At 40.3% G+C, this 19,839-nt stretch overlaps 1 protein-coding gene across 2 annotated transcripts in view; it reads right to left on the bottom strand.

The window, feature by feature from the left end:
* LOC146681822 (protein FAM184A-like) overlaps window positions 1-19,839 on the bottom strand; it is an 80,071-nt gene that overhangs the window by 23,108 nt on the left and 37,124 nt on the right. For both annotated transcript variants that reach the window (XM_085448162.1, XM_085448163.1), the window contains exons 11-15: window positions 17,989-18,111; window positions 17,724-17,885; window positions 12,151-12,272; window positions 11,704-11,854; window positions 510-624 (exon numbers count right to left, since the gene is read on the bottom strand). In XM_085448162.1, the coding sequence (XP_085304288.1) occupies window positions 510-624; window positions 11,704-11,854; window positions 12,151-12,272; window positions 17,724-17,885; window positions 17,989-18,111 (673 nt within the window). The remainder of the gene's footprint in view (window positions 1-509; window positions 625-11,703; window positions 11,855-12,150; window positions 12,273-17,723; window positions 17,886-17,988; window positions 18,112-19,839) is intronic.

Raw genomic sequence — 19,839 nt, 5'->3', positions numbered from 1 at the left:
CTTCCCCTGTATTAAGGTTTATGTCCCAGTTAGCCTTACCACTTTGCATATGACTAGGTAGCATTAGCAATTTATAGCCAACATCCTCCTGTGTGGTTTAGTTATTTTTAAGACATTTTTCGAGGAATACATCACATTCTCATGGATTCTGATTAGAGTGAAGATTTAAGATTGGGTGGCCCCAATGGATCTTCAGGTTTTTAAGTGGGCTGCAGCACTCTTGACTTTGGGAATGGCTGATTTAGAGGCACGCAGGTTTCCCCTGATAAAACTTGTCAGACTGCAACTCGTCATCTAACAGCTCAAACTGGCTGTTACAGCTCCAACCTTCCTTCTCTTTCAAATTCCCATAATCAAAAAATAAAAAATCTCTTGTTTTAAAGTTTTTAAGTTAAAATCACATACAAATGCAAAATCGCTACTTTAAGAAAGTTATTTTAGGATGAAATGTTGAAACTCCAGCGGCAGCTTGTAGCCGCAGTCGCCACGTGGAGGAAGCGCGTGCATACCTTTGAGCTGTTGGCTCAGGAGCTCTCTCTCCTGGTTGAACTGAGACTGCAGCTGTTGGAGAGCTGACTGAGACTGAGACAGCTGCAGCTCCAGGGACTGTTTCAGCAGAGAGATCTGAGGAAAAAGGGACGTAAAGGGGGAAGTAGTAAAAAAATGAGCAAAGGCTTATTCAAAAAAAAAAGAAAAAAGTAACAAGACAGAACAAATTAGATTAAAAGCAAATGTTAACAGGTCAGCGTGCCCACATCCGATAGAAGCAGTAATTACAGGCTGAACTGCAGGGACAACACTGTGTCTCTCTCCAGGTGGTTCTCTATCTCCAACTGTGCGGCGACATCACATTTAATTTACAAGGAAGACATACCTCCAGGAAAGAAGCAACTCACTTAACAGAGCACACACATTTAATTAAAAAACTCTCTCTTTTGCTCCACTATATTTTTTCCAATGCATCGCTCTTAACCAGGGAGAGAGCCTAGGTTTTTCCCCCTTTTTCTAACAACCACTCCCTGGTGGTGATATTGACACACAGATGTAATAAAACCACTTCAGGGCTGCGGATGAAGATTTCTCCACTCGTGTCAATGAGCTGACAGCCCGTCACGACGACGAGTGACAGCGCGCACGGCCCAATAACAAAAGCCAACAAGCGTAAGCCCCATCAGAGCACGCCAAAGTGTTTTGTTTCGAGGAGATACTGCAGCTATCAGAGGCCTAACTGCCGGTGAGTGGCAGAACTCTCTCAGCCAGACGCCTCCGGCCCTTCACATGCCACTCTTTCTCTGAGCCGCTGCAGTTAAATCCCCCGCAGGGTTTAGTGCTGAAGAAGTACCACATTAGCAAGTGTAAGGTAAGATGGATTTAAAAATGAGAGGATGAGGAGCAGGGCTGGGATGAAGTTTCTGAGGTTCTACATCGGATAAAAAAAGATGGCTTGCACAGTTTATCCTCTCTGTCTACTCCAACTAATCATTTTTACATTTACAGCAAAATAATGGGATGTGTGAGATTAGCAATGTGGAAATACCTTAAGCGACCTTGTTTGCAAAAACATGCACCCAGCCCTCTGTGACTTAATTAAACACAATCCCAAGCGCACAAGTTTTGGCTCGCACAAACTGGAGCCTCGGGCTCGGACCTGGTAATGAAAATATCTTAATGAAAAAGAAGTCATTATAGATAACGACGGCACATCCGCCCAGGCGCACAATACCGCACGGGACCTGCGCTCACTTAAGGGCTTTCAGGAATGTCTTTTTCTACTTTAACAGCACATGTAGCTGCCACATCCATCAAACATGAGAGGCTAAGGCAGCAAAGGCATAAATGGCTTCACTGAAACAGGTTAATCAAAAATTCAGGACATCAGGGGTGATTTTTAACTACATCTGCTAGTGTGTCTGCACAAAACAGTCAAAAGGGAAATCATTCAATTTTTTCATCCTGTTGAGTCTTGGCAATTCTTTAAAGTTAGTGAGTAAAATTATTCAGCGCCAAATGTCAGTAGATTGCAGATTTTGCAGGCAACTGGGGTCTGTTTTTGTACCCTCACAATTCAAGCGCATAATCCTAGTTACTGTGGCTGCTGTAGGATAGCCACTGTAGCTTTTTTATGTTGTCACAATATATCATATTTGCTTCTTTTTATATCTTGCTTGTTCATTAACTAACTTGTAAAGACTTTGGATACTTTGTTGTTTTTAACTTTAGAATAGAAATAACACTGACACTGGCAATGAAACATGCCAAGAGAGATCAAAAACATTCAATTGAGACTGAATGCTATAAGAGATGCAGCCGGCCGGCATGTCTTTGCTCCTGTGGAAGGCTGTCAGTCCACTGTTTACCTCAGCTGTCAAAGCCGGGTGAGAAGCATCTATCTTTATTTACTCTGGAAGAGGCTATAAAACTTTGTGAAAGGAGTCCAATATGGAGTCAAAAAAGCTCAGTTGTGAATAATGACAGCAATACTGAGGTCCTTTTTGCCACTGTTAGCTGTTAGCCTCTGTTAGCAACTGTTGAAACTGTCTTTGTAATGGTTGCAACTTTTAAGGACTCAGGAACGTCATGACTGAACGCTGATACGATGTGAGAATGTAATCAAACTCTTTATCAGAGGGAAAGTGTGATTTTTAGGACACTTGAGCCAAACATTACATATGTAACGTTAGCCCAGGGGCGGGAAATTCCAGGCCCCGAGGGCCGGTGTCCTGCAGGTTTTAGATCTCACCTTGGGTCAACACACCTGAATCACATGATTAGTTCGTTACCAGGCCTCTGGAGAACTTCAGGACATGTTGAGGAGCTAATTTAGCCATTTAAATCAGCTGTGTTGGTTCAAGGACACATCTAAAACCTGCAGGGACACCGGCCCTCGAGGCCTGGAGTTGCCCACCCCTGCGTTAGCTTGTAACTAGCTGTTGTTGTTTAGCCATAACAGTTGTCAGCTGTCTGGAGATGGGCCAGTTGCTTGTCTAATCTGCAGACAATAAGTGATTGTGGCAGACTGGTATGGAAAGAACAAATGCATTAACCATGTTTTATTAGTCTGTTTACTCTGATGTAGCAGAAGAAAAGTAAATGCTTAAAATTAATGGCTGTACCTTTAAATCACAATTGATTTTCTGAAAAAATGGGAAACATTTTGATTGGATTTGGTATGCATCTTCATTTCCAGTTAATAAACAAAACTACCCTATCAATCACAGGGGTTTTCCTGGAAAAACAAACCCTTACTTTTAGACTAATTGTGCTGACAGTTGTAGCTGCCCCTCAAGACCCTCTCCTAGCCAGGAAAGGCCCTGCATCTACTTAAATTTTGATCTGTATTGAAATTTATTAAAATAATAAATTCAGCAATATGGCAGTTGTCCCACCATTAAATCCATCACACAGCAACCAAGAACAGAGTCCCACCATGCTCACTGCTCTGCTGTTCTGAGCAAACTGAGCATCTGGCAGGCTGGAGGGTCGGCGTATGAAGTATTAACACTGATCAAAAGAAATGCCGAAGAGCAGTAGTTGCTACTGGAATTACTTTTTGACTGAAAGAGAAATTGTACACACCATGAGGGTGGAATGTTGATGCAATTATGGGATTGGTGTTGTCTGAATGCACAATAACTTGAATTTGTAAGGATGATACAGAAGAGGTGCAGAGACACAGAGAAGCACTGACAGCCTTAAAACCACACCAGGAAAGTAACAATCTAATATAATATCCCCTTCTCTGATAAATAAAGCGGAGAATTTATTATTCTTAGCGTTATTAATGGGTAATCGACCAATATACATCCATCATATTTCCGTTATCACTCTGACAGATGCTAGTTGTAATCATGGCTTATGTGTGAACAGTTTGAGATTTGTCCTTAAAATGCAACGTGATGTGTTATATCTGAGGGGACTGCGAGTTTCTCTTTGCATTGTGACTGATGAGTCTCTGAGCCCCCGGTAGGGCTGGTGTTTCTGCAGAGCTGTAAGTAGGTCAATACTGTGCAGATCACTGTAATAATACTTTCGTGCTTTTGTCTTCATAGTGGCCCAGCTTGCATGTCTGCTGTTTTTTCTAGTTAATCTTTGTGCAAGACTATGATTGAAAGTATTACGGGGATAAGCTAAAACATTCCTAACTGGGCTTTCAAATTAAATTTAAATATTTTGGGTTGAAAAGGATCTTTTAAGCATGAATTAAACTACTTGGGAATGTTTTTTTCAGGTGATGTTCATGTAGCCTTTGAAAGCATGGTCTTGGATTTTGAAAATTATGCTTATCTGCACTTCACTTTAATGCTGTACTGGTGCCCCCGGCCATATCAAACTCAGAGCAATTCAATTCCAGAAGTTCTCTGGGTGAAATCCTCTACCTCTGGTTGGTGGCCAATACCATCTACCAGAGGTCCGAGGAGAATGGCCAAACTGCTTTAAACTGACAGGGAGGCAACCACTTATAGTAAATAATCACTTGTAACAAGTGAGTCTGCAGAAGAGCATCTCTACATGCAAATGTTAAAGCAGAAGACCACACTGGATGCCGCTCCTGCCAGCTAATAACAGGAAACTGAGGTTATAATTCTCCAGAATTGGACAACAGAAGATTAGAAAACACTGCCTGCTTTGATAAATCTTGACTCCTGCTGCAACATTTAGATGGTAGGGTGTGAAACCGGTGTGTACAACATGAAAGCAGGGATCCATCCTGCCTTGTATCAATGATTTATGACGCTCGTGGTGCAATGGAGTAGAGAATATTTTCTTTACAGACTGTGGACTCGTCAGTACCAGGTAGGCATCATTTAATTGCCACAGCCTACGTGCGTATTTACCCAAAGCTCAAATCATCTCAAACTGTTTTTTTGGACATTCAGTTCACTGAACCCAAATGGGCTCCACAATCACCAGATCCCAATCTAATAGAGCACCTTTGTGATGAGGAACTCTGTGATGCTGTCGTGTGAATATGGACAAAAATCTCTGAAGAATTTATCCAGCACTTTGTTGAAATTATGCCGCGAGGAATGAATGCAGATCTGAAATCAAAAGAGGTACTAGCAAAGCACATTTAAAGAGATTCCGGTAAGTGTATATACACTTAATAATATCCGTGGATTACAGTATTACATATACACACATTAGCCATCTTTTCTGTTGCTCCTAAACCAACCCCCCCCCCCCCACACACACACACACACACAGCCCTGTGAGGGCAAAAGAAGACACACATACAGAGGCTCACATATAGTACACATACAGTGTAAGCTCCTTAGATATCTGATCTGTGATATTGTTTGAAGTTTATTTTTAGCCACTCGGCACTATAACTTTAAAATGCTCCTTTTTATACTGTGACCCACATTTACATGATTCCTAATCTGGCATCTATAATCTGCAGATGCTGCAGATAAGAAATGATGCTCCCTAAAGAGCCCACTATGAAATTCCATCTTAATTATTACAGCCACATCAATGAGGACTGCTTCCTTTCATCTTAAAATGATACCATATCTATAGCTGAAACAAATAGGTAGCAATCATTTATTTGAATATTTGGTGATTCTTTTGAAAACTGCCACCTTAGCTTGCACATTTTTTTCAATTAAGCAAATAAATATTTACATTTTAGTCTGCAGAACAAACGATTTCTGGAGTAATTAAGAAACTCCAACACAGTAGCTATATCAAAGGTCAAAGGTCCATCGCAGAGCCGCCGACCACAAACAGATGTCTCAAAACCAAAGGACAAGTTTTCTTTGGTAAACGAAAATATTTTATGAAGAAGAACAAAACCTTGTGTGAAACAGAATCTCTTGTATCTTGTGTTGGAGTTAAAGTCAGATCACTCTTTAACTTTGTCTCGTTTTGCCGTGAGCTGCTTTTGTCACGGTTTTGGTTGGGGGCGTCTGAAAAGTTGCCAAGCTGGCACTGGTGACTCCAGCTTGTCAGAAAATGTTTATCTGGAGCCACCAGCGTCTTGGCAAACTCAGGACGAGCCTCTTTGAGGTTTCAGTTGTGACTCAGCTCTGAATTACCCAGAGGCAGTATGCTCTGCAGGAACGGCTACATGAGTCTAAGCAGACGAGCGTCTGAGCTCCCAAACCAGCGTCAAACGGCTCGCTCTGTTCCTACAGTGCTTTCATTCTGACCCTAGCAGCTAACTTCAGTCCTCATAAGATAAAATCTCCCGAACTGTAGCTACTGGAACATCTGAAGGAGCATTAATTTCAAAGGCTTTCTTTAAAGAACCTATTTAAAGGCTGCAAATACATAGCATGCATACAGGGAGTGCAGAATTATTAGGCAAATGAGTATTTTGTCCACATCATCCTCTTCATGCATGTTGTCGTACTCCAAGCTGTATAGGCTTGAAAGCCTACTACCAATTAAGCATATTAGGTGATGTGCATCTCTGTAATGAGAAGGGGTGTGGTCTAATGACATCAACACCCTATATCAGGTGTGCATAATTATTAGGCAACGTCCTTTCCTTTGGCAAAATGGGTCAAAAGAAGGACTTGACAGGCTCAGACAAGTCAAAAATAGTGAGATATCTTGCAGAGGGATGCAGCAGTCTCAAAATTGCAAAGCTTCTGAAGCGTGATCATCGAACAATCAAGCGTTTCATTCAAAATAGTCAACAGGGTCGCAAGAAGCATGTGGAAAAACCAAGGCGCAAAATAACTGCCCATGAACTGAGAAAAGTCAAGTGTGCAGCTGCCAAGATGCCACTTGCCACCAGTTTGGCCATATTTCAGAGCTGCAACATCACTGGAGTGCCCAAAAGCACAAGGTGTGCAATACTCAGAGACATGGCCAAGGTAAGAAAGGCTGAAAGACGACCACCACTGAACAAGACACACAAGCTGAAACGTCAAGACTGGGCCAAGAAATATCTCAAGACTGGTTTTTCTAAGGTTTTATGGACTGATGAAATGAGAGTGAGTCTTGATGGGCCAGATGGATGGGCCCGTGGCTGGATTGGTAAAGGGCAGAGAGCTCCAGTCCGACTCAGACGCCAGCAAGGTGGAGGTGGAGTACTGGTTTGGGCTGGTATCATCAAAGATGAGCTTGTGGGGCCTTTTCGGGTTGAGGATGGAGTCAAGCTCAACTCCCAGTCCTACTGCCAGTTTCTGGAAGACACCTTCTTCAAGCAGTGGTACAGGAAGAAGTCTGCATCCTTCAAGAAAAACATGATTTTCATGCAGGACAATGCTCCATCACACGCGTCCAAGTACTCCACAGCGTGGCTGGCAAGAAAGAGTATAAAAGAAGAAAAACTAATGACATGGCCTCCTTGTTCACCTGATCTGAACCCCATTGAGAACCTGTGGTCCATCATCAAATGTGAGATTTACAAGGAGGGAAAACAGTACACCTCTCTGAACAGTGTCTGGGAGGCTGTGGTTGCTGCTGCACGCAATGTTGATGGTGAACAGATCAAAACACTGACAGAATCCATGGATGGCAGGCTTTTGAGTGTCCTTGCAAAGAAAGGTGGCTATATTGGTCGCTGATTTGTTTTTGTTTTGTTTTTGAATGTCAGAAATGTATATTTGTGAATGTGGAGATGTTATATTGGTTTCACTGGTAAAAATAAATAATTGAAATGGGTATATATTTGTTTTTTGTTAAGTTGCCTAATAATTATGCACAGTAATAGTCACCTGCACACACAGATATCCCCCTAAAATAGCTGAAACTAAAAACAAACTAAAAACTACTTCCAAAAACATTCAGCTTTAATATTAATGAGTTTTTTGGGTTCATTGAGAACATGGTTGTTGTTCAATAATAAAATTATTCCTCAAAAATACAACTTGCCTAATAATTCTGCACTCCCTGTATGTATTCAAGCATCACTATGGCTTAGAGACAACCTGGTTTAAAAAAAAGAGGCTGTTCCTTTTCTTCTACCTCACTATGACGGGACAAAATTAACACTGTTACAGCTTTTGTTGTTTTCATACCAATTTACTGTTGCTGTGGGAGTTATATGAGTTGTGAAGCAGGTGAAGAAGCTATTTACAGCGTTGCTGTTAATCACATTCACACAGTTATTGAAAGACAGGAATGCCTGTGAGACTTGATTTGGATTTTCTTTTTTTGCTTCAGGCTGTCCTTAAGTCAGGGGTCTGCAACCTTTAACACCAAAGAGCCATTTGGACCCGGTTTCCACGCAAAAGAAAACACTGAGAGCCGCAAATACTTTGTGACATCTAAAATGAAGATAACACTGTATATATTGTTTTTTATCTTTATGCTTTGTGTGAACAACTAAGGTGTGTTGCTTATGAAATCCATGAAGTGCTGCAGAGAAAATTACATTTTTATTTATGTAATTAACACATTTTGAACTCTTAAAGAAATATAACAAAAGGAAAGACACCCAGCTGAACTAAAATGATCCAGCAAACAAAAACTGTTGTGAGCCACCCTTATATCTCCTTTGTGCTTTTGGAGCCTTGAGCTGACTTTTAAAAAATAATTGGAAAAAAAGCTCTATGCTGCTGAAAGATGAAAAATAGATATTTGCAAAATTCTGCCTAAATATGTATTTTACTTGGTTAATGTGTGTGGCGGGGCGTGGTCTGCAGCGCCGCTGCAGGGGAGGCGACGCACCTGAGCGGCACCCGCGATCACGCCTCGCCGCCTTAAAGTCTGTGCTCTCTCTGCTGTTGTGTTGTCGGGCTGTGAGCTGAAAAGCTACAGCCGGCTGTGTGCGTACAGCAACCGTGTGTGAAAAGTGGTCAATAAAGAGATGCTAAAAAGCCTGTTCATGCAAACATCGTCGGGTCTGCCGTGATATGTTTACAACGGGACTTCTGCTCCTGAACCTCTGCGCACAGCGTCTGCAGATCGGGGCTGTAAGAAGTCACTTTCATCTTTACGCAGGACTGTAAGCTGTCATCTGTGAGGCGTGAGCGGTGTTTGTTTTAACATAGTTCATGGTGGAGCTGCTGACATAATGTGGATCCGAAGATCCATAACTGGCCTACCTGGGGCTGAAAGTCTCGATAAATGCACGGCGTTTCGGCGGGTACACTGGCTTCCGCAAGTTTGAAGCTTATTTTGAGCGATGAAAAAAATAATAGAATATAATTTTATTTTTTTATTTCAATATCACAATAATCTTCCAATTTAGAAGTACAGGTTTAAAAAAGAACATAAATAAAATACACTTCAGCTAAATACTTCTAATTTATTTTCCCAAACCACGCGGAGCCGCACTCTAAGGACTAAAGAGCCGCAAGCAATTATCAAATAAATCATTGAATTACATCAAGTTTTACTCTGGAATAGACCAAGAAACCTGAAGTAAATGATAAATAATTTCAACTGCTTGTCAAAGAACAAAAAATGCATAAAAAATGAACAACTGCATTCCCGGATACTAACAGAGTTCACCTGCATGTGATATCAATGCTTTATAACATACTGCAAACAGTGATGACTGCAGCATCACCAACATGTGCTCCCGACCTCATGTTGTAGCTTTTGGTTGTTTACAGAAAACTCAGAAAGCTACTGTTTGTGGGTCTGACTATAAAGGCAAAGTCAAACATACTAACAACGTTGGTTAGTAACTACTATAAGACGAGAGCCAATCGTTTACATGGAAGAAGAAGTTGGTCAAATCAGCCTCTCGCCGTCTCTCAGACTGACATGACCTTTTCTTTTCTCTTGGTTCAGGCTGCCATTGTGTTTTTGTTATCATCAGCTGACATAGTAAACGAGTTACTGGGGTCGGTTTGTAAGGCAGCTCTAAGAAAAGAATAAGAGTTTAAGAGTTGCTATGTCAACAGCAAGTCATATTTACTATAGAGCTATTTATCCATCTGGATTGTTTTGGTGTGACGTTCCCAGTTTTTGAGCCATCAGCCATATAAAGGTCTACTTTTGCTTGTATATGATGAAACTAAATGGTACTTACCCTGTGGTTCTCAAAACACTAAAAATACATAAAAAAAAAAAAAGCAGTTTTAAAAATATCTGTAAAAATCATGTCCTTCTCACCACAAGAAGGAAAAAAAAGATCCAGCAACGTCAGATCTCTTTCTGCTGCCTGCCAATTAAAAGAAGTGCGCGACTAGCTAACATGAAAGCTCAGCTGACGGGGGGTCTCTACAATGTTAAAATCTTGCCCTGCTGTCAATTATGTGAGCGTCTCATCATCAGCGGACGAATACTTCCTCCTGACACAGTCGGTGGGTATGGTTTGATAGACAGAAAAATGAAACTGATCAATGTCTGGGGAGAAATGTCTACATGTCTACAGCTGACATCACTAAAATGTTGAACAGCAGGGGTATTCAATTAAAAAGTAAGGAGGTCCGGTTAGAGAAAACAAAGATCCAGAATATCAAAGTTCCATATATGTCATAGTTTAATGCAATACATTTATACTTAGCCTTACAGTTAAATCAATGTCTGTGAAATAAAATAAATACAGTCAATTAATCAACATTTTAACTGTGTTTTAACAGTGTTTATTAAAATGTTCACAACGACCTGGAGGGCACTCTAATAATAAAATAGATATGATAAACAGACAAATGTCTCGTAATTATTTTATGGTTCAGGCTTTGTGGAGTTAAAGCCCTTAAACCTTGTATGTGGTAACCAGAGATGGGCAGTAACGCGTTACTTGTAACGCGTTACTGTAATCTGATTACTTTTTTCAAGTAACGAGTAAAGTAAGGGATTACTATTGCAAAAACAGTAATTAGATTACCGTTACTTTCCCGTAGGAACGCTGAGTTACTGCGTTACTAAAACCGTGATTTTTTGCGAGAATGTCTCATGACAGTGACGTAAGCAAGTGCAACGTTCGTGACAACAGCTGTGTGCAGATCAACAATGTTCATATATCGAGTGCGGGAGAGAGTATGAGCGTGCAGCGTTTAAAGCGTGGAAGTACTGACCTTACTGTGAGTTTGATTCCATAAAAAGTGACAAAAACATTAGTGTCCGTTGTGCGTGGGAAGAAAACTTCTTTTTACAGCGAAAAAAAACCCCTAAACAAGCACCGAGTGCGCTACCACGTAATGGGAAACTCACAGAGAAACTCGCGGATTCTTCAACTGACCGTGGCACACCTGCACCAGGGTAAACCTACGCCTACCCTACTCCTGCTTTACAGGTGAAAATAGAGCAACAGGACCGCTGAGTCTTTGATGTTATTTATTTTCTGCTGTGTTTTACTTGCATCTATTTGAAACACTGAGTGTAAACACAAAAAAATATTTTATTTTATGTGCTGGAATGTGCAGAAAATAGGTTTAAATGTTAAACTAATTTCTTCCAGTCAGAGAATGTTGCATATAATTTAATTTTTGCTTGATGCATAAAGTTAAAAGATTAAAACTAACAAAACAAGTTTAAAAAAAAAAGAGACTTTTCCATTTGATTACATTTTGTATGATGGATTATGTAGAAAAAGTAAAATTAGGCTGAAAGATCTATCGCTTTATCACCTCATCATGTTTTTAAAAAGTAACTAAGTAACTAAGTAACTAAGTAATTAATTACTTTTGAAAATAAGTAACCAGCAAAGTAACGGGATTACTTTTTTGCGGAAGTAATCAGTTTTTAGTTACTGATTACTTTTTTCAAGTAACTTGACCAACACTGGTGGTAACCTTACAAAACCAAAACAGGCCGGACCCTCACGTGTCAGTGTCCGCATGTGTGCGTTACCTGCTCCAGCAGGTCTTCGACCTTCCTCTGCCAGCCCTCCCTCGCTGCCATCATCTCCAGCTCTTTTTGCTGGGAGAGCTGAGTCATGGCCGCCTGTTTGTCTGCTTCATACTCCTCGGTCAACTCCTCCTTTAGCAAACGCACTTCTTCCCTACAGAAAGACACAAAGTTTGACTAAATTAATTACATTGTACATTCAGTGTGCGTGTGTGTTCACGCTGCTCGGTTTTGTCCTGCTAAAAGACATCTGTAAATATTGCATGCGTTTATAAACTTGCTTCCGACTGTGTTCATTTCCTATTCGTTCTCATCAATATACATGAGTGTTTTGGGGAGACGCCGACTTGTTGGGATAATAAGTGTGATTGTGAAGAGGGCTGTGAGATGACAGAGACGAATGAGAAAAGACATCAGGGGAGATGGGCTTCCTGTTTTTCTCTCTTTTACCGCAGTGCATCTCTCCATTTCCGATCCAAGTCATCTGCCATCTTGTCCATCTTCTGCTTCTCCTCTGTTCTGATGGACATCACTCTGGCCTCATGCTGCTGCTTCTGGGTTTCAATCTCTTCCTGCAAATACAAAGCGGTGCACAAATTTGAACTCCAACAGAAATCACACACTATCAGTATTCCTGATATTTTCTTTTGCTATCTTAGTCTGAAATCAGCAATTGAGTTGGTAAGAAACATCTGCACTGTTTATGAGTTGCACATTTGAGGAGACATCATGTTTTATTGTATCACCGCCACAGATAATACATATTAAACCCATAGCAGGCTGAGCTCAGACTTCATTTTGGGGAAATCAAATGAACACCCCCCCAAAAAAGCGTTTACCAAATAAATTATATATGTAAGCATCTCAAGATTATAAAATTTAACTCATTCTCAACATAAACAGATCTGATATTTAGATTTTCAATTTATGGTAATTTTATCTCAGGGCCTCGTTTAATGATTTTGTTTTTTACAGCTAAACAAAAACTGCTGCTTCTAACAGCGTGAAGTGCCACCTTCAGTCTTGGAATATGTGACCTCTTCCACTAATAACTGCATCCCAGTCCCAGTCCCTAACCCCAGTGTGCAAGAAGACTCAGTTTCACAGCTTGTGTTTGAGTTCTTTGCAGGTCGGCAAATAAACAAAAACAAAACAAAAAAATTGCAATATTGTATCAATACAGGAAAACAACAAATATATATTTTTTAAATAAATTAAAGAACTCTGAGATTACTGCGAACAAGAGTGCTCATCTCCTCATGCATCCATCCTGAGATAATGGTAGCCGAGAAAACTTGATGATAAACTGATCAACTGGACACACTGACCGGTAGCTTGGCAAAGCTGCCTCCTAATTCAGAGCACAAATGAGCTGAATGAGCCTTTGTCAATAAGCACAACTTGAAGGGACTGTATTCTGGTTATATTCCTATAGGACAGGAAGACTGATGAGCACAAATGTAATAATTGAATGTGAATTTGTAATTATAATTGTCAACCTGACCCCATTCAATCATAGTGTGACATCAGACTGACTGTCTTGTGGCAGATTCTAGTAACAGTATTGGTTCGTTTGACATAATTTTAGGCCCCAATCAATAAATATGTAAAAAAAAGACTTTCAGAGTAAAATCTATAATAATGCAGGCAGGTAATATCTAAAATAACCTTGGTGTTTTTAAAGTGCTGATGCCCTAATAGTGTAAGTTTAAAGCCGCATAAAGTAAAAAAGTGCATTTTCTTTTTTCTCCAAGTCTGCATCTCTGACCAGATGCCATATTTCAATAGCTGAAGCTGGATGACTCATACTGTAATGCCCACTTCCACATGCATTTATAATGCCATGGCTACAGGGCATTTATAATGTGCTGGTTTCAAGGCAGAAACAAACTTCACCGGGTCAGCTGTTTCCAGCTGCTGAAGAGGCTGCAGGCTGTAAGTGCTGATGAGCTCATTAGAAGAGCTAAAAGCTCTCTTGTTTAGCTGCAAGGGGAAGCACATGAGTGGTTAAATCCACTGTGAGGACAATTTACATTTCTGGGAATCTAAATAAGATTTTAAAAAAAATCTGTGCTTTTAGATTTCTCACAAGTGGAGATGATTTTTGGAGGAGCAATGCAGGAAGAAACATATGACCAGTTGGATTTGAGTGTTTGTGACTCTTACTAGCTACTGTTCATTATTTAAAAGCCTTTTTTAGGAACAGTTCACAGGTTATCTGGGGACTAGATATTTATAGTAATAAAGATATATGCTTCAGTAAGCCACAGTGGGCTGGATTTCTCTCAAAAAGCGACCGATGGGCTCAACGGCAAATTAAGAAAAGAACAAAAAAAAAAAAAAACCACAGACATGACTCATGTTTCACTTGTTACTTTATCCTAAACAGTCTGTATTTGTTTCATTATACTTTCACTTGAATAATTATAATTCTGAATCATTCATTTCTGATAAATCAGAGACTATAGTAAAGGCTTACCCACCTACATTAAAGCTAACTGTGAGTAACCATCGCCTTGTTCAGTTTCCGTCATATTTTAGCTGCTTATAGACAAAATGACTGGATTTGCATCAGAGGTTAGTGAGGGTGGTGCAGTTCACTCCAGCATGTGGGGCCCTTCAAAGTGTCGCAAGATAAATCTTGCACTACAAATGTACATCTATATTTATATGTTGTTAAGAATAAAAATAAATTTAAATGAGTCTATATAACAAGAAAATGTAAAGCTGAGGTTAAAACTATTAGCCCCCTTATGAATTTCTTTTTTTAACAGAGCATTTATAAACATTTCTGCACACAATAGAAGAATTTTTTCAGAAAAAAATTAAAATGACAAAGCTTTAATATTAAAAGCGGACCTTTTTAAGTGAGCCATAGCACAAACTACTGTTCTACTTGAACTCTGTGATGCTTAAACCTCATAAAATCAAATAAAAAAAGACTCTGGAAAGAAAAATAGCCTTCAAGCCAGACTGAAGTATGCTAAAGATGACCAGGAGACTATTCATACTGGAAGCATGTCCTTTGGTCAGATGAGATTAAACTAGAACTGGGAATCTCATCAAGGTGGAAGGAACAATGAAAAACGAAGGATGTGTGAAGATTCTGAAAGTCGGGAGCAAAGCTGGGTCTGTGCCGTCGCTTTGTCTTCAACACGACAAAGACCGAAGTGAATGTTACTGACTGTCCTGCACAAACCCCTGACTTAACTGCCACTGACCACCTAATCTGGAGGAGTTTGAGAGATTCACTAAAGAAAAATGGGCTAAGACTGATCAGGAGGCATGTGTGAGACTTGCTGAAAACAAACGTTCAGATTCTTTGTGCAAAGTGTAATAGTGTAAGCATCCAAAATAAAACCAGCATGTTTGCAATCGCTGTGTCAAATACTGGAAAAAAAACATGAAATTATTTTGTTTTTGTGGAACTTCTAACAACAACATCGAAAGCACGAAACATGCTCAAGTACTCATGACTTAACAACAGGCTGCTTGTCTGAGGAACACATGATGTAATCTCTACAATGACATCATAGTTTATAACATTTTTTTTTTAATTTTGTGAACTTTCTGTATTTAAGGTAGAAATAAAACATGAGTATAAATGAAACCATCTCTCGTTCTACTTTTCCTAACCTAGTAATCTACTTAAAGGTTCATTCTGTGCTAAACAATAGCTGGTCTAAATTTACTGTGAGGCCGGCCTCTGCTGGTGTTGAGCTTGTGTCTATGCTAATGAGCTCAGTGTGAACACAGGATACAATCCTGTGTCAAGCTTGGCTTTTTTACTGCCCCAGTCCTGCTCTTTAAATAGCCCTTTAAATAAGAAGCCTGGTGGGAATTCAAAGAGCACCATTCTGCAGTTTCATTTAATTATCGCTCTTCTTATAGCCTCTCTGCACTGTGCTTCTTATTAACTCTTCTTTCTGCCTTTATTAACAGTTGTTTTAATTCCTGTTACTGAAGCTAAGACATTTCCACACTTTTTCTGTCCCTTTCTGCATTTTTGTTCTACTTTAAACCTTTTTATTGTACAGTCCTATGATGATTCAGCCTTCCCAAATTCTCATTTGATGACTTATTATCATGAATAAGTTCCTTTAAATACAAATATCATCCCTATTATTAATAACAGTATTAATAGCTATAATTTTAATGAAAGGATCGAGTCGCTCCCTCCTCCTCCTCCCCCTGCCAGTAAGCCACGCTCTCTATCACAAACGCTCTTCCTGCGTCTCACACCAGCAGGGCTCTTTTCAAACATAGGCCCACTCTGCTCATAATGGCCTCATCATCATTATCTCACAGCTGGCCTTCAGCACCGCGCTTGTTTCTCAGTTAACTCTCATTTCCTGCTCTCCTGCTTTCAAAATGTTCTTCCCCTCTCCCATCCTTCTATCCTCCGATCCTTGCCTGTGTCCCCCCCCTCTCTGTCTCTCTCTATTCGGTCATCAGTGAAGGCTTTTTTTTTAATCACCACATTTATTTGACTGACTGAGCTGTTATTGTCAGACTATGAGACAGGCTGTCACACTGACTTACTATGTCAGGAGGCAAATTACCATCTGCCAGTCTCAGTGTCGGGTCTGAAAACTCTTGACTGGTTGACCCAACCTGTCAAGACTTTTGCAAAGGTTACTTCAATTCAGTAAAATCTGAGTCCCAGAAAGTTGGTAAAATAAAAGCTGGGATTTAATCCATTAAGTTTAAGTGACTGAGTGTGTGTAACAAGGTGCATTAGACAAAAAAACAAGAGCCAGAAACTAACAGCTCTAAGTTTATCCTTGGGGAGCGACGGTTTAGCTCACTGGAATGAGCAGGCGACCATATGCCCCACGGCTGAGAGCGGCCGGCCAGGGTTAGAGTCTGATACGCGGTCCTTTGCCACATGTCTTCCCCTCTCTCTTTCCGCCACTTTCCTGTCAGTCTTCACTGTCCCTATCAAAAATAAAGCCATAAAAAGTCCTCTTCCAGTCCCTAAAAGCCCACTCTCTTTTGATTGGCCATCTTCTGGAAGCCCACTGAGGGGCAATGACCTTATAAGGAAATCTGATTCAGAAAGAAAACAGACTAGAAAGCTATCAGTGGCTTACTTTTACATTAATTTTATGCTTATACAAATGTTTACTTCAGTATTTGCACCTTTAATACTTTCAACACTTTCTACAAAACAAAACAAAGACGATAGAATTTGCATATTCTCAGCTGCAGTTTAACGCTCTGTTCATTTGTCTAGATCTGAATATCTGAGTGTGACACTGATAACCAATCTGTGTAATTTGACACTCTGTATGTTTACATCTTACAGGATTCTAAAACAAATATTAAGAACTGATCTGTGACTACTGAAGGAAATACAACATTTCCTTCCACTGTTATGCTGACATCCAAATTTACTTCTGTTTCTGTCCCACTGCAGTCTCTGCTTAACTGTCTACATGATGTTAGAGACCAGTTAACACAAAATTTTCTCACCCTAAAATATAAGGCTGAAGTTATTGTTTTTGGAAGACACGCCCCTTTTGGATAAGTTAACTGATACCTTTGGTCCTCTTGCTCGTCATCATTCCCACACTGTAAGAAATCTCAGAGTGTTTTTAGAAAGCTCTTTTAAATTAGAGAAGCAAGTGTCCACAGTTGTGAAAAACACTTTTTTATCAGTTACCTGAAATTGCCAAAGCTCAGCCTTATCTTCCTCCTAAAGACGCAGAAAAACGTATTCATGCCTTCATCACACTGGACTACTGCAATTCTCTCTGGGTCTTCAGCACTCATGTCTCCATCAGTTAATCTAAAGTGCTGCTGCGCGTCTTCTAACAGGTGTTAGAACGTATGAACACATCACTGCAGTTTTAGCAAATTTACACTGACTTTGTTGCTTATAAATGTGCTATAGAAATAAATGTGATATTGATATTGAAGTGATTATCCTCAGTAAGACTTTATTTTATTGGGGCGTTAATGCAGGAGGACCCTCATTTCAGGTTCTCCAAACCTCAGTACTGTCTTTGTTTTCTCCTCACCTGTAGGTCAGTCAGCAGGTTGCTCGTCTCTCGGACGCGGGCTCGAGTCGCGTCTAGCTCTATCTTGAGTTTCTCCTGAGTTTCCTTCAGACAGGTAATCTGCATCTGAGCTGAATTCAGGTTCTGTTCCCCCTCTCTCACCAGCTCCTGAAGGTGGGACACCTGAGGAGACAACCACTCAGTTGATTGAGACGTGTCGGTATGCATGGAGACGATCAGGTCATGCTGGTCATGCGTTAGCGCTCCAGTAAGAGCTGACTCATACTTCCTGATTGGCCATGTTGAGTTTGGCCGAAAGCTCCTCTTTCAAGTTGTCGAGTTGCTGCTGGAGGCGATCTCTCTGCTCCTCTAATGACAGCCGTTTAATCTCAAACTCCTGGCTCATTTTCTGGAGACGGGAAGAAAGAGAGAGAGGAAGAAAGGAACGAGATTGGATGAAAAGACGGATGAGAAGAGCGGGAAGGATAATAGGACAAGAAATTGGGCAAGTTGATTAGTGCTGGACCATGAAACTAGAGATTTATTCTACATTCTTCCATGTCTAAAATGTCTTTGTGAGACAAATTCTCAATGCATGTTTTCAATATGAAAATGCTTTTTGCTTTTAAAGTCTCTAAAAAAAATGAGGAGATTTAAAAGCAACTCTATTGAAAATCCAATTTCTGCCACAATGTGGAGTCATGGCAGCGTTTGAGCGTGACGCAGGGCTACTGAATGAGGAAAAGACACGTGAACTGTCATTTACACTTAAAAGGCCATCTCTTCAAAACATCCAGTTTCTATAATCCTTCAAACCAGAGCGTCAAATCCTTTCTGGGCCACTCTGGATTTCTCTTATGAAAATCTCCTTTTGATCTACTTCTTAAGTCTCTCTTTTCAGTAAATTGCTGAGATCCTTACTGTCTATGCTTTATGATACACCTAAACAATACTGAGCTCTGTTTTTACTAACAGTGCTGAGCAACAGGTTTCTGGTTGTTCGTTCTTTGCAGATACTATTATTTTACTGTAAAGGTGAATTTAGAATTTTTTTGGATCTTCTGATCATCTGATGTTCGTTACAGGCGAATACAAAAAGAGGGCACGTACATCTACTTATTCAGCTGTGCAATTGCCTTACCAGTGATCAATAAGGGTTCAGTCATTAGTGTCTAATTTGCAGCTATTATTTATCATCTTGACATCCCCGTTGGGTTGAGGCAAGTTGTATCCATCAGAATCTCTTCAATGACGTGAGCAAAATACAAAGCAACCCCCCTTTTAATCTTTCCCACATGGGAGCCACCCAGTAATCCACATCCTCTTTCTTTAACCCACTCACAGGAGAGCCACCTTTCCCATGCAGCTTTAGAGCCACAAGATTAAAATTAAATCAGAGCTTGTACTCTTGTAGCCCCGACTCACAGATTTGAATTAGGTGAGAAGCACAAACTCTTGGAAGGGAAAAAAAGCCAAGCAAACAAATAAAACCTGCAGCATTACAACATGCCGGTCACACCACCACGCAAGTGCAAGTCTTCAGCCAATAAATATTTAGATCACGTCTCAGAAGAAGTGAAACAAAGACATGTGAACAAACTGAAAGCTTTGAGAACTTAGAAATGATTTATAGCGCGAGACGCAGCATTTCAATCATTCAACTCTCTGCCAGAGATCCACCTCAGCGATGTGTCAAACATCACCTGCAGAGTCATACATCGCTGACACCACGGCAGGATGAAAGTGTATAAAAGTAGAGCTGGTTAAGAGTATTTTTTACCTGGATGGGGCAATAATTCTATCAATCGGCAGGTCAAGGACAAGAAACCCTTCACTTTTAAATGAATAGTGAGGGCTGCTTAGCTTATGTCACCTAGTTATATGATATTGATTCACATGTTGTTGAGAGCGGGATCGTCTCCAACTCCCTGGATTTCTTACATGGTTAAGATGGAAAACTGGTGGATGGACCTCACTGTGGCCACTGCACTGTTGCTGGAACTTGTAATCTCTTCATACTCTTTGTTTTGATAATGTACAGGGGTTTTAAACAAACTGAATGGGCAACAGTTATGCCGGCCCACGCCAGCTGATGGCTCGTCCTACTGATGATCTCATATAGGATTGCAATATTTAA

This window comes from Copadichromis virginalis, linkage group LG23 (genome assembly GCF_057382275.1).
Source record: "Copadichromis virginalis isolate Kocher_CV1m ecotype Utaka linkage group LG23, C_Virginalis_male_GT1.1, whole genome shotgun sequence".
NCBI classification, from domain to species: domain Eukaryota; kingdom Metazoa; phylum Chordata; class Actinopteri; order Cichliformes; family Cichlidae; genus Copadichromis; species Copadichromis virginalis.
This window is presented reverse-complemented; position numbering and strand designations above follow the sequence as displayed.